Consider the following 16,187-nt stretch of genomic DNA (forward strand, 5'->3'; position numbering starts at 1 on the left):
CTTATTCGTTGTGGAAAGCTTACTATATTTTATTATGCTAAGTTACAGATATTCATTTAATGGGATTTATCAGATTTAAGCAGAGACTTTGTCATCACTTTCTGAACCACACTCGACAATCCGAGTCGTTAGCCTTCTTATTTCCTCGCAGACAAAATAATATAAATCTCAAGGTTCGACACCGGTTAAAATCCAATGAAGATGTTCCATCATCATAATAGGTTAAATCGTAGAATAACTAGCGTTGTGGATCCTCTATGTATGGAGTACATAAAATTACTCGTAAAAAGTTACTGCTAAACAAAAACAAAAATTGTTACATTTGTAACAAGTACATCTGGCATTCAGAATCGAACAACTAAAGCTCATTTGAGAGTATACAAAACGTTTTTAAAAGATGAAAAATAAGCCTTCTCACTGATCACTTTGTGGGCCCCCATCTTCCGCAATGACTTGGCATTTGGTTTATTGAAAATGATTCAACCAACAGAAGAACTACTTTTACCAGAGGGGTACTAAATTAGATTTATTCCTCCCCGCGGGGTTAAGTAATAATAAACTGCTTTTACTAGTCTCTCTGAAAGAAGGGAAAGATATCTGATTTAATTTTTTATAAAACTAACTGCTCGAATTTCAAGTCAATCTTTGAAAAATCAGAATGTATCAACAAATTTACTTGATTTATGTTTCTTACTAAGACACAAAAGAATTTTCCTAAAGGACAAAATATATAGTTTATATTACTATTTAAGAAAGATTACTGTAAGAATGTTTATTAAGCAATTATATTTTTCAAGAGTTATTGGTATACAGCCACCAGTTAGTAGGCTTTTTTACTACTGAAATAAAAGAAGTATTCCGATGGAAATTTTTAAAATGCTGGTAGAAAAGATTTGTAAACTTGTTAGTCCTGCAGAATAACATTTATTTATTTCGTATTTACAAACATATTTTTAAAACTTCTCTTATTTACACTAAAAAATAAAATAAAAATTTAAACATTTATTTCAGACTGAAAACCAAAAATATAATACATATTTTTATTATATATATTTGAATATACATTTCAGGTACCCACTCGCTTCAGTCGTGTTTAATATTATATAAATATTTTTATTTTTGTTTCAAAAAAGTATGATTACCAATCGTGATTTGTTAATGATTCGTAATAATTAAAAGAAAATATGAAAACACAAGAAGCTCAACTCATTAAGTAAGAGATTTCCAGTAAATTTTGTTTTGACGATGTTCTATTACAATACAGTCACAGAAATAAAATAAGTGATTAACTCTTTAAGTATAAACACTTGTAATTATTTTTTATTTAGCTTAAAAGTAAGATGATAAAAATACTTTGCAATGTCATGTCAAAAGCAGTTAGAAAATAGAAACACTTAAATAAAAATAATTTTTATTTACGGTTTTTTAAGTACGGCGTATGATTGCTTGCATTCGATTGTTACTTGAGAATCGCTCGAATGAAAAGGAGCTAAAATTGCAACAAAATTGGAGGACATACATATAATGCTAATGATATTTAACAGATAAAAACAGATCCTTCTTTCGTTGGAATTTCCAGGCTTCCATTGATACATTTCGTTTAAACACACTATTTTTACAATTTATTAAATATTTTTTTTTACTTTAAAAGTTAAAGATATAATAATTCGAATACATTGCAACGAAAGTGAAATTAATTGTTATTTGGATAGTTTAAACATAGATTAAATTTAGTTTTTTCAAGTATGCAATTTTCAAGGCCAACATAAATCAATTGAATTTATGGCAACTTTCCAGTATTCATTGTCTTTAATCAATGTTTATTATTATGGGATTTGTGGAGCATAAATGGTTAGAATATAATATTATCTTGTGGATTTGATACTGACTCAAACCAAGAAGGTACTCGTAATACTACAATCACACGACAAACATTTTGATTTGTTCTTAGTTCTTAGAGAATAAAATCAAAGAGGGTTTCCAACTCGAATTGGGGATAGAATAGGTTCGCTAGCCATTAACTCAGTCTAAAACATTTGTTTCGGTTTGACACAATAATCCAGGCTTCATGTCCAACGAAATACACCTAGCTTTGATAACATTTACTAACTTGAGATATTAAATCGCTAAGGGTTGAAGAAGATGGAAATGGAAGAGGAAATGAAATAATTTAGGATAAAATGTTTGGGTTGAGTGAAGTGAGAAGAACAAGGCTGGTCATTGCCTTTTTGTTCACAATGGTTTTTGTTAGAAAATATATGGCTAAAGAAAGAGTAAGAATTGTATTAAAGAACAAATCATTCGCAAGATTGTGGTCCACGCATTGTAGCAGTAAGAAAAAAAAGAAGACAAATTAAACTGGGGAAAATTTATTTTGGATTCGAAAACTGAATTCAAAATTCATTACATACTTTAATCTAACATCACAAATTAAAAATCTACTTTATCGCCTAGAATCAAAAAAAATATAAGTTAGTTGGAATAAAATAATTAGTAAAATAACTCTTTCGACTAATTATTTTAAGATTTACTCTTTAATTTATGTCGAACCTCTAAAGTCGTATGAAATGAATTTCACTTTTTACGCTTTTTTGTTTTTGTTTTTAGTTAAGCAGACCAAAGCTTCAAAGGCATGCATTACCAAAAAAAAATTAATTTTGAAACAGGCAACAAAGCAATTTTGTTTGAAGAGTAAGCGAAAGTTATGACTTCGTTATTTTTAGCTAGGAAGAAAAATGTGTGAAGTGTTAGTGAAGAAAATATTTCAAATTCAAATAAAAGAAGCGCACTTTATGTACAAGATTATGGCCGTAGATGTAGTAATTTTAATGATCTTTGCCACCAGCCTTCTTTTTTTTACGCAGCAAACAAGTTATTTTAAATAATGCTTTCTTTCAGGTTACAACTTAAGTTTTCTTTAAGCAGCAAACAAATTATTTTAGATAATGCTTTCTTTCAGGTTATAACTGAAGTTTTTTTTTTTAATTCAGCCAAAATAAATTACCACTCATTATTCAACAAAATAAAAGTAATAAAACATTATAAATACAGAGAATTCGCTAATTACCTGGTTTCATTCAACCAGTCTTTTTTTTTCATTTTTTTTATATAATTAAAATAATTTAGCAGCCGGCTCTCACAATGAAAGAAAAGTTTTCCGATGACGAATTGTCAATTTGCCATTTCCGACAATATCATACTATTTATTCCAAATGATTCTGCATGTGATTGTATATGCCTTTTTAATTGTCTTGACTGTCTAGATTTATAATCGCACAATGGACAATCATATGGTCTCATATCGGTATGAATCTTCATATGATCTTTCAAATAATTTGGTAATTTAGCCTTATAAGGACATATCTGGCATATGTATGGTTTGTCATCAAAATGGATTGCCATATGTTTACGTAAGTTCCTTTGACGACGGGTTCCATAACTGCACATTTTGCACCTGAACCTATATAGAAATCATTATTTTTTTTTTAATTTCTCATTTGTATAACCTTATTTTAAAATATAAAGCAATTACTGAAATTTATAGGTTAAAAGCACTATCTCCCACAATATTATAGATAATTATGATATTGCGATGTTATGAGTACATGTAGGTCACCAAATTCCCTCTGAAGATTCAATAATTTAGAGCTCAAAATTGCATCTTAGTTAATTCCAGCTATATGAGACAGAGTGAGGCAAAACGTAATAGAACATAATGGATTCTGTATAATCATCAGCTGGTAATTTTAAAATATTAATGTAGGAGTAAGAGATAGAAGTTAGAGGCTTGGCTGCAATATCTGCAAAAATACAAGATGAGTTGTCCCCTGAATGAATTTGCTCAAATGTTTTTGTTTTGGCAATTTGTTTAAAAATATTTTAGAAAAGAGTGAAATTGATTGATAAATTTAAGAGGGCATATTTTAAATATCACAAGGAACTCACTGCTGACTTGTTTAAGTAGATTCCAATTTAAGATTGAATATTAAACAAAACAACTAATCGAATACAATGTAATAGAAAAACAAAAATTAATAATATTTTCGTCCTATTAATTGTACTATATAATATACCCGCACATTTAATAGGAACAAAAAATTATTTTAACAAAACAATCATTTTACACAGGGGGAAAAAATTACATTTTTTGTCACCACAGTTCTCATGACAATTAGTATGTTATTAATTTTATTTCACGGCCATATACAAACTAATGCAATTAATTATTCCTTTCTTCTTTTTTTTATCTCTGAGTTTGGTGAGTCCGAGCTTCGGGCAATTCTACAGGATTTACCAAAGCGTGCGGTGAAGAGCGAATGAATTTGATATACTGACATCATTTTCTGTAAATTGCCCAAATGCAAAAATGTTATTTACAAAAGCAGATTCATCTGAATTTCGATATTCTTTTTCCAAAAGATGTAACTTGAGTCCATTAGGGCGCAAAGGTGAAAGATTCGATTGGAAAGATTGAACTGGTCTGGAAGATAGCTAGAATCTAGAAATGAAGAGTGTATGATATAAGCAGGGACGACAAGATAAATAAATGTGTTCAAAAAACTTTTGAGCCAGCTGTGTATATCTAAAATTGTTATTATTATCAGCCCCAGCACTCTTATTCTCTTTTACTTTGCGCACACAGCCACATAATTTTCAACAAATTATTATTTTTACATGAATGTCCAAGCAGTTACTAGCTAACCGATAAGCCAGTAATGTGGAACATTGATGGAAAGTTGGTTAAAACAGCAATGCTGAATAACCTCCTTAATTTTATCCGTTATGATTTACTCCTTTTTTTTCTTCTGACCTGTTTCTGTGTTTCAACCATCTTCAGAAACAATAAAATTTGATCTTTAAATACGATTCATGGGCGGGGCACATAGCTTATGCCAACTGAAAGAAGGGTCTATTGTGGCACTTTTATTCCAATAACAGTTTGGAACACTGCAAATGTAGTTTATGTCAAAAATGTTTTTAAGTTAAAGTCAAATCACAAACTTAATAACCGAAACCGTAAGATGGATCTGAAATAAGTTAGAAATAAATTAAAGAACTGTGCTAACAAAGTAACATAATCTAGACTAAGCAAAATTAAAAGATTTAAGTTTGAAAAGATAAGAGGCCTACAAGGAGACAGGAAGTATGAAGATACAGAAAGAAAGGTCTGCTAAAGAAGAAGGTGAAGGAAACTAAAAATTTCTGTAAAGAAAACTTGCCAAGAGGATGACACAGAATGAAAATGTATCGAGTGCCTTGTGTTACAAAAGAAAGCAACAGGACGTAAGAAATTTTTTTTTTATCAAAATTATTTTTCTGTCAGATATTTTTTTAGAACTATGTGGGACGAATACTGGGTTATCGACATTACTGCCAATAAAGACTGTCCAGAAAATAAGCGGTTAATTCCATATTTTTGCACACGCCTTGATCAATCCAAAAAAATACTCGAAATTCGAAGAACTTATTTTGAACATATAACAAAGCTGGTTGGTTTACAGAATTTTACAATCAATCTTAAAATCGACCAAAGTTCAAACTCAAATATATATACAACTAGACTTATGAACTCAAATCAGTTCTCAAAGAGAAATATAAATAAATTAATATTAAATACAATTTAAATAGAACAGGCTACTTCTAACTAATCAATCAATTACATAACCTTGTAAATAACTTGTCCCCATAACTCTATTGCATTAAAAAATTATTAATATAATACAATGAAAATTAATCAATAAATATTACAAGAAGAAAATTATATACTGTATTAAATGCAGCGACAGAGATGCGATGAACTTTTACATGAATGTTTATAGATTTTCAAAATTGTCAAAAAATAAAATTAGCCTCTGAATTCTTTTTCATTTCTGGTTTGTTGTGTCAGGTGTCTAGTTCATATCTTGTAAAAAATTTTCAACTGTAATATAAATGTAATTAGATGAACAGAATTAGTTGTGCTGTTTTGAAAAGAATCAAACATACTTAGATGGTCATTCATAAGATACTGCTCTAAATAAGAATCAGTTCAATTTTCGTAAAACATATTAATTGAATTTGGTACACACACACACACAAAATCAAAAGAAAAAATATCAAATTTAATTACACATACCATCGCAATATCTACGAAATTATAATAAAAAATATTACTGCTCAAACGAAACCTCAAGACTTATAAGATTATTGATCAATTAAAGGCTTAAATAGAAAATTTTGAACATATTAAAGGCTTAAATTTTCTAAATGTACTGCTGCCAAGCCCAAGAATTGGGTTACTCCCTCTAGATATTTTCCAACTAGATTGAAAGTGTTTTTGAATTTGAACATGTCAGTTGAATGTGTATCGCTTTCCATGCACTTATTACTCACACGGAGAAATTTCATTGGAGGCGACTTTCATGTAATTGATTTGTTTTATAAAAAAAAAAAAAATCTGGGTAAAACTTTCCCACTCGAACACTTTCGAAGAGGAAGAATGTACAAAAATAGATAGAAGAAGAAAAAAAATATTAAAAAGGAAAGATAAAAATTATTCGGCAGTAATAGCGTTAGGAAGGTAGGTAACCAAAAATGATGTTGAGCCTCTGAATTTTGAAGAACTTTAAAATTATTCTTTCACTTGAGAATTACAAAAATATGGTGATGCAACAGATCCCTAATCGACGAATGGAGGAGACATTCAAAAGAGATTATCAAACCTAACATTGTACGTTTGGTTGAATGAATGGATGCCACAAGAATAGACCTTGGCGTTAGTTTATTATTAGCTACTCGCTAAATGTATTATTTAAAAGGCTGGGCGGCTTTCGAACGATCGTAGGCCTCAGATATTACAGGTGAGCATCTAGCATCGCAGGGCCTACCTACAAATACACATACCCTAGAACAAACCGAACACATTTATACACTCCCTTATGCTCTCACACTGAGCGTAGGGCTTTGTCCCTCACCAACTCTCATAATTATACTACCACTTTTGGAATGTTTATTAGTATAGAATCGTTTAGTATAGAGTACCAGAATAAAACATATAAATTGAAAATAAATTAATTTAAATGCTAAAAATGATTTCATTCAATAGCGCTTATAAATCATGAGAGAAAAACTAAAACTATGTTTTATTGACAAAATGTTTCAGAAAAACTCCGCTGATATAGGTGACATTGCAAGTTTTTTAATTTCAGAATTATTTGATTCTCCCTAGTGATTCATCACAGTCAATGATAAGAAAACAGTTACTTCACATGAAAATTAGATAATCAATTATAAGGAAGTTCTTTTTATTACTTATCTTATCACTCTAATCTCAGAACGCTCATATTTCATGTTGCAATATTTTTGTGAGTTCACAAAAGCTATTTTTCATGTCAGATCGATTTTCAATATAATCTTGAGCGATGCAGTAGGTAGCCAATCTACTTGTTTCGGCTTTACATATTTCTTCGAAAGATTTGTGTTATTTATTGACAGAAGAAAAACATGAATAATTCATGAATCTATTTTTTTCTGTACTAGTGGGTTGAACCATACCACTACCTTCGGCAAGGAAAACCTTCCTAAATCTTCATCTTTCTCACTTTTTCCAGTAAAATGCAGTAAAAGATAGAGCATTTCTAAGATAAATCCACTTCAATTTTTAATTTGATCTTAAATACCTTTTTTCGCTTGTATGGGTACCCATATGTTCCTTAAGATTTCCAGCTCTTTTAGCTCTAAAATCGCAAACATTACACTGATAGGGCGTTTCATCTTGATGGGATACCATATGCTTTTTCAGATGTGATGGAACCTGAAAAATAAATTTATTTTTAGCAATGTCGAACGAAAATGAAGAAAACTTTTTTCACTATTCTTCTGCCACCGCCATTGGTGGCAGATATACTTTTTTATTAAAACCATCCTCAACTCGAGATTAATTAATGCCTGCCACCTACGTTTCGTTTGAGTCGCTGAGACGTAGGTTTCTTCGGTGGCCAACAAACGCTAATTTCCAGCATACGGCTTAAACAACCATCGGCGACAACTCGATAGAGTTCGGGGGAGTATACCTGCCTTCTACTGCACTTGGTTGTGCTGTAGAAATAATGACTGGGATAGCATGGTCGTACAAGACTACCACAATTCAAACTAGCTGGTAGTTCAAGCAAATATTTTTGATTCTTTTCAATTTTATATGGATTTTGTACTAAAAAAATTCTGTTAGTTGAACTAAATACTGAAATAGGGCTGATATAGAGGTGCCTAAACCCTCCTTGTCAACTAGAAACCCTTAGATGAAGTTTTTAGAAATAATGAAAAAATGAAAAATCGATCCAGCAAAGTGATATTTTCCGGTTTTGTAAGTTCTGAAGAAGCCTATTTCGATTCCTCTAGGAAAATAAACGAAATATACAATTTGGATTTTTTCTGTTTTTCCTTTTAGTTTAAGTTACAATGATTATTATAATCACACAAATTTCTAAAAACAACTTTTTCAACCAAGAGGACCTCAAAAAGTGAATTTAAACTTGAAAATTCTAAATGAGAATATGCAATATGTGCTACTTCTTTTGAGGAGGACAAACAAAATATATTAAAACCGACCGGTAGGCCAGTTGTATAAGGGCTGATTATATATGTATATTTATAGAAATCATTATGCAATTATACCTTCGCTTTAAATTCGCATACATCACAGGAGTAAGGTTTATCATCGGAGTGAATCAACATGATATGGTCCTTCAAAGCACAAGCCAATTTCCCTCTGTAGTTACAGAGATGACAAGCAAAAGGCTTTTCATTAGTATGCGTCAACATATGTTTTCTGAGATTGCAAGCTAATTTTGCTCGATAGTTGCAAAGTGGACAGGCAAAAAGTCGTTCCTCAGAGTGTCGTGCCATGTGGACTTTAAGGCGATACGGCTGCAATAGAAAATAACATTAACTGCTTAACTGAAATTAACAACAGTAAATGCGAGTTACAATCCAAACATTCCCGGACTGACAAGCTATGAAAGTAAGAAAACTTATTTTTACCCCCGAAAATGCTGTCACCTTCATTTGCGATTCTGTTTGATTTCTGCGATTTGACACTAACGCGAGATAAACGTGATAACAGGATAAACTGCAGAACTAACCAAATTCAAAGAGGACTCTGTTATTAATCAGATACTTGAAGTTATCATTTAGCGCCACTGCAGTATTTTCCATATTCGATATACGACTTCGTTCGGGTATTTTTGGATCATACCTCACTTGAAAACGAAAGACACTTTTTCAACTCTGCAGTTCATTTATTACATTGATTTCTTACCTGTTTAAATTGTAACTCACAAACAGTACACTTAAATATAACTTGTCCCAAGGCTTGTTTTAATTCCGGCGAATTTTGTTCTTCAGAATCTTGTACACTTTCAGTTTTTTTATCATTTTCACCTTCTCGGGCAAGTCCCACTGAAATACGTATCAAGTATTATAAAACAATAGATGTATAAGAGTTTTCATCAATTCAGGGATATTTTTTCTTTTGTTCTGAAATTTTCATCAACTTATTTAGTTAACCTTAGGACTAATAGCTTGTTAAAAGATGTTTTGCGACCATTCTTGGATTATAGTGAAAACGAATAAAGAATTTTCTCATTTCATGGTTTTTTTTTTTATTAGTGTCGTCGTTTCGGCAACTACTTTAAAGTGAAACAATAAATGTAGGCTGTGTTCGTGTTGTTCACAGATTTATTACTTTTAACAACATTCGTTTAGTCAAGAACACTTTCAATAATGAAAAGATTTGCTATTGTTATTTAATTTATTTTTCGGAATTTTTCCACCCTGCAGTTCATTTATGTCGCAAGCACAAAAAAAACAACCAAAGTATTTCAAATTTAGGCGTCATAGTAGCCTAGAGATTAGAAGCAAGACGTTCAAAGCTATTATGTATTGTGGTACTAGGTTCCAGTCTAAGGCTTGGATTTTATTTAATATGGAAACTTTGTAGTATAGTACGTTTTCTAACGCCTCCGTCCACGACACCAAATTGTAGTTGGACGTAAAGCCCGCCTGAAAAAATAGGCATTCTTTACTGTTTTATTAATTCAAATTTTCCTTTCCATTTTTCAGCTAAAAGCTTTTACCTAGCTATTTGTGTATATGTGGAATCTAATAAAACCTGGTGCATCCTGCTTAGAAAGCTGTTTTCTTTAAATTTGAAGAAAATAAATTTCCAGCATCAAGTACGAAATAACCAGCGCTTTTCTCAAATGATAATTAAAAACAAAAAAGTACACGCAAACTGAAAAAAACTTACAATTCACAAACTTGTCCTCAGTATGTTTGATCATATGTCTCATCAAGTGGAAACGTCTTTTAAATCGAAAAGTACAAACGTTACAAACGAATCTTCTATCGTCATCGTCGCCTCTTGGAGAAGGATCAGTATCGTCAATTCCCACATTAGAATTACTTCCTTCGTCCATTACAACTAGTTCGCTGGAGTTATCTAGCTCCATCATTGACTGAGTTGTCGACGACTCTCCATCTATGGAGCGAAAAAATCAAAAGTGTATTATGTTAAGATCACATTCTAGGAATTCCATTGACATTAACTTCAATAAATCCTCACCAAAATGGCCATTAAATGACGACATAGCTGAACTACTGTGTTTAAGCATGTGTCTTTTAAGGTGATCCGCTCTCTTAAATTTAGCGTCACACAAGGTACAACTAAACCTTCTCATACTTGATAACCATAAATTCTCTTCTTCCGTCCTATCGCCAATAATTTCACCGCTTCTTTCTGCTACTCCTTTAAACATGTTCAGCAACATAATTGAGCTATATGTTCTAAAATAATGAAATAATTAGTAATGAAACTCCTAGAAATTCCTCATATTTAAATTCTCAAAGTTCTAACTTGTAAGTTTTCTACTTACTCCGAATTTCAAAACTATATATTAATTATACAATTAGAAAAAACTTCAGTACTAGGAAATACTTATGATAGTTTTAAAGAAAGCCTAATACCACCGATCCCTACCCAGTATTCCTAGAACGAATTTTTCAGGAAAAATCATTCAAATAAAAGTTATATAATGTACGAGTACATAATGTTTACAAAAAATTTGAAAAAATCTCTAGAAAATCAAAGACCAGTTCATTCAATTAAGTGATAAATTTTTTCGATGAATTTCCTTCTAAGTTAAAATTTCAGCACACGTTTAACCCTACACATAACGAGCAATATTCCTACTTATCAAAAAGGGCTGTTTGATATTTATTTACATTTACAACTATTTACATGTATCTGTCTTATCGTAAAACATGCTATAAAGAAATACATCAAGCAGTTAATTGGTCCGCTAGTTATAAAATCGGATCAATTCAAAAGTAATCCATAATTTTTGAAACAGTGTATAATTCCAGTTTGGCAAAATCTAGGAAAGTATTAAAACTACGGGAAGCCTTCTTACAGAATTGCGCTTAAAAGAATTTTCATGGAAAAACATAGAATTAAAAAAGTGAGGATTATAAAAAGTTGAAAAGATAATCGTCACAGCCATTTTCAAGTCTCAAAAAATGCCTTCTGTAAAGAGCTCCTCCAGGAATAAGAAATTTCGACCGTTAAGTTTCGGACCCTTGGACTCGCAAACGGAATAACAAAGTTTGAACTTGCTGCGATTTTTTTTTCTTGATTTTTCACGTACTTCATACACTACTGAAAAAAAAAAAATACTTTTTCCCGGACTAAAAAAATCTCAGAATCTAGTGATTAATTTAAAAAAAATTTAATTTCCATACAGGAAATGTGACACCATCGCAACAGTTCCTGTCACCGCAAAAAAAAAAAAAAAAAAAATAAACATGTCGGTATTTTAACTTACTGGGCATTATTATTTGGTCCGTATGAACAGTCATATGCCTGTTAAGATGATCTCTTCTTTTAAACTTAAAGTCACACAAGGTGCACGGAAACTTGCGTTCATCATCTGGATTAATTTCCTTCATTCTTTCGGTTGCATATTCTTCTTCCTGATTGTCCTGACTGTCTTCAAATCTTCCCATCATTTTAGCAGCTTTGGCGGCCTGGCGTGCCTTTGCTAGCTCTTCGGCTATTGTATCAGTCAAACAATGATTTAGACATCAGTAAATATGTTAACAAATATAAATTACAAATAATATACCTGAAATTATAAGCAATGATATTAGTAGAAATCTAATTTTGAACACCACAATAAAAAAAAAAAGAGGTTCTCAACCTTATTTTTCTTATGCTATTCTTGATTAGATTTTGTTTTAATGAGGACTCACTCCTCTCATGAATATCACCCGCCCGTCTGCGCAAAGAAGTTTGTTTAAAGTTAGCAATATACCTAAGTCAGCTAAATAATCGTAAACGATTTAAATCAACTATCTGTTTACCACCTCGAATTATCCCGAAAATACAATATCTTGGAAAATGACATCCTGCCACTGTCGCGGAAGAACAAAATTTTTATTTGGCCAAGTTCACAGAGAGAATCCATTGAAAGCACAACCCTCCAAAATATTAATATTTCAATGAAGTACTTACTGTGCGACTAGGAGTTCTTTAAAAAAAAATGTCAGGCGGAGAAAATAATAGTTAGATATGGGCAAATATATTGAGTTTAATATTGCATTACTTAATATATGGAGGAACACTATCAATAGTTTTATCCTATTTATAGATGCATTCTTACACCTAAAAAAAACTAACATTCTACAAAGGTGAAATCACCGATACAGTCAGCACATCCGATCTAACCATGTTCAGTGTCTACTAATACCTGACCAGGTTTAAACAAAAAGTTCAATATTTTTAGGCGAACTATATCCGCATCTTTTAGCAAAACTGTCAAGTCAAAATTTCGAGACTGAGTTTTTCGATTTTAAATTGTATGCCCTTCTACAGTCCTTAATTACAAGCTAAAATAATAATCATTCATTATTACGTAATATTACACAATGCTGTAACGAAGGAATAAAAAAACTTCACAGTTTTAACTCAAAAGAATCGCAAAGTTGCATTAAATATTCAACTTTTGGAGGGAAAGAATAAATTCATTAATTTATTATTGACGGTGTAGTTAAGAAACTATACATACTTGCCGCTATTAAAGCTAGTTCTTCTGGATGAGATCTTGTCATATGTCTTTTCAAATGATCGGCTCTTTTGAATTTATAATGACAAACATTGCATGTATAACGTCTTAGTTCATCCTCTAAAGCTGCTTTCTTTTTGGCTGCAGCTTCTTCCCTAGCACACTGTTGCCTTACTTCTGAAAATTTACAATGCTTTTTTTCTCCTTATTACATTCAATGTAATACCAACTTTTGCTACTTACGTGCTACAAGCACTTCATCTATTGGATGTATCTTCATGTGCCTCTTCAAATGGTCTAATCTTTTAAACTTGTAATGGCATATATCACATTTATGCTTCCGTTCGTCCATATTAATAGTGGTGCTACTTCCACCACTTATTGAATGCTGATTTGGCGTCTCTTCATTTAACAAACAGAAGTTAAAATTGGTTGAATCGCTTTCAACTATCTGATCATTAGCTTTATTGCCTTTTAAAGTGATAGGAGTGATTTCAGCACCAGGCAAGACATCACACGGTGCAAATATGCCTACACAAAAACTTAAGGTAAAATATTTAAAAATTGGGAAACAATATTTCTTAAAAAGGACAAACTACTAAATTTTTTTTTAAAATGATAACTCAAAAGAAGAAATTACGATTGCTGAAATGGTCCTTCTTATACAAAACATACAAAAAAGTTTTAAACATTTTACCTGGTACCTCTTGAAGTTGCTCAGCATTTGGTGAGGCAGATAAAACTATATCAGGGTCTAAGCTAACATCCTGATGTGGATTCATTTCAACTTGTAAGAAAGTGGTAGGATCAATGTCACTAGGCGAGGAAAGAATATCTAAAGAAAAAAAAAAGCTTTGAAAATAGAGTAATCATAGCTTGTAATGTAGAGTACTAATCAAAATCCGAGTAACTTTCCGTTAATTTTATAAATAATTTCTCCCTTTACTGTTCCAATGTCTCCTCAGAGTATGATCTAAACCTCGCTCAAACTCATATTGGAAAATGAGATGTTTTTCGTTTTTTACTCCTCTTCATTACCTTCAATACCAGCATAATTTTAAGTATTTTCATACATAATTTCATTTTTCTTCATCATTCTCTTTCCTTCTCACAAGCTTAGTAAGGTAAAACTGTTTTTAGCCTATTCAATAGACTATTTTATGCAAGAATGGAAGAAAATTATTTTTACAGCATAAATATTTCAAGATTGCAAAAAACTTACTTTTTTCGCACAAAGATCTAAAGGATTACAACATGCATTGAATATTTTTTTAATGACACTCTAAATAAAGATATTGACCTACTCAATATACATAGATGTATGTGAGATAGGAGTTTTATAATTAAACTGTTTGCGAACTTGGTTTTTTATTCTAATTAAATAAAGGCGAGCAAATGGCTTGAATAATCCAATTAGTTCGTTATGTATTATATGATTAAAAAATAGTTGGAAAGTTGACATAATCTAGAATTATTTTATATCTATCTATCTATTGTTGATAAATAGTAAAATTAATAAGTTACATATATCTATCTAGACATTTGAAAGGATTATTTCGAGAGGACTGCATTTTAATAAAAATGATTAAAACATATTTAAAAAGTAAACTGTTACTAACCATCCATTTTGTAGTGCTGTTAAAATTTAAGGCTTATAAAAAAAGAAAAAGAAAATGCACCGAAACGTCAGTAGACAGTGCGAAATACTTATCCAGCACACACCACACAATTTCACAGAAAAAAATAGGACGACGCCAGTGCTCTAATCAAGGTTAAAATTATCGAATAGAAAAAATCGATTTTCCCTGATTCGATAGAGTGGTGATATTTGAGTGCAAAAATATTGAGTGAATGCATTTATTTTTATTTTAGTTTTCAACGTTCCTTAAGAGCAAATGTTAACAACATATTCAAGTAAAAGTTGGTACAAGAGATGTTATGCAAGGTTTTCAGTCCTAATTAGTTAGATCTATTGCTTATTATTATTTTTTAACGTTAATTTAATCTGTACCCTCTTTTAATCTTTCCACTTTCTAAATTATTTTTCTCAAAGAAGAATCCCAGGAGAGTTGGTGATTTTATTCCTACACTGCTTGAAGTCACAGCACACACTCTCTATTAAACGTTTTTATACCTACAACTTAACACGAAACTAAATGCAATTGAGAGTACTTAGAAATTTTTAGTTTAAAAGTTATGGGAGAGGAAAATGAAGTGAAACTTGTTTGATATAGCACTAGAAAATCATATAAGAATATTTCCATGACCAATTAACGATTTGGATCACTAAAATACATTCTAATATCTTCAAGAAACTAAGCTAATAATGTTGTAGTCCCCAGTAGGAGCAATTATTGTTGACAACTATTCATTATAATGTAAAAGCTTATTTTATTAACTAATCTGAGTTTGAAAGTTAAAGGTAGTATATACCGTTGGAAGCACCTATGTGGAGTTCCGAAGTTACCTGGCCGAATATCAAGCCAAGTGAGCTCCCGGACGGGTGCTTAGGCGCAAATGAACTTAGGATTGGCTACTTAGCGTTCGACTCAACTTCAAGAGGCTTCACCTACCTACTTGGCAGGTTTTAGTATTGCCAGGATTCTATAAACCTTTCCGTGCATGACGTTATGGAATCGATTTCGTATCCAGAAGGTATCACTTTTTTTGGCCTCCAGTTCTCTTAAAAACGTCCAGGCAGTCCCACAATAGTCTTGAATTGAATTGGGGTGTCTTGGTACCCTAGAAATTACTCTAGAATAGTAATCACCGTTCGATGTTCCAAGTAGCCAAAGATTAATGTTATTAGTTCAGGCTTACAGTGTAACTCACTTAGGCTTGCGGAATATTTTTGATTAGCACCGTAACCCATCTCTTCTTCTGTCTTGGAGCTACCCGTAGACAATATAGAATCGCTTCACAAGGTCTTTTTCGCTTTCAGTCCTCTGTCCAATAATCTTCATCTAGGAGCCATTCTACACATAGCACCAAGTCAGTTCTATCTTTTCACATGTTTTAAGCTGATCTGACGATTTACAGCCGATGATGATCTTTTAATTTCTATTTTGAGAAACCTTTTACATTATATTA

General features: G+C 31.4%; 1 protein-coding gene across 3 annotated transcripts; it reads right to left on the reverse strand.

Moving 5' to 3' along the window:
• Positions 1–3,566: 3,566 nt before the first annotated feature.
• On the reverse strand, positions 3,567–14,876 carry LOC141460374 (uncharacterized). 3 transcript variants are annotated; one of them, XM_074140305.1, is made up of 11 exons: positions 14,717–14,876; positions 13,795–13,932; positions 13,341–13,628; positions 13,101–13,274; positions 11,859–12,086; positions 10,601–10,783; positions 10,286–10,516; positions 9,296–9,435; positions 8,653–8,904; positions 7,659–7,792; positions 3,567–5,920 (listed from the first exon to the last, which is right to left on the reverse strand). In XM_074140305.1, the coding sequence occupies exons 1-11, from the start codon at positions 14,721–14,723 to the stop codon at positions 5,917–5,919; spliced, it is 1,779 nt and encodes a 592-aa protein (XP_073996406.1). In that variant the 5' UTR covers positions 14,724–14,876; the 3' UTR covers positions 3,567–5,916. The 3 variants fall into 3 exon arrangements, with proteins under 3 accessions (XP_073996406.1, XP_073996404.1, XP_073996405.1); XM_074140303.1 differs by having other exon boundaries at positions 3,567–7,579; XM_074140304.1 differs by having other exon boundaries at positions 3,567–7,792.
• Between the last annotated feature and the right edge of the window lie 1,311 nt (positions 14,877–16,187).

This window comes from Rhodnius prolixus, unplaced genomic scaffold (genome assembly GCF_049639745.1).
Source record: "Rhodnius prolixus isolate KJV_2025 unplaced genomic scaffold, Rpr scaffold_6, whole genome shotgun sequence".
Lineage (NCBI taxonomy): Eukaryota > Metazoa > Arthropoda > Insecta > Hemiptera > Reduviidae > Rhodnius > Rhodnius prolixus.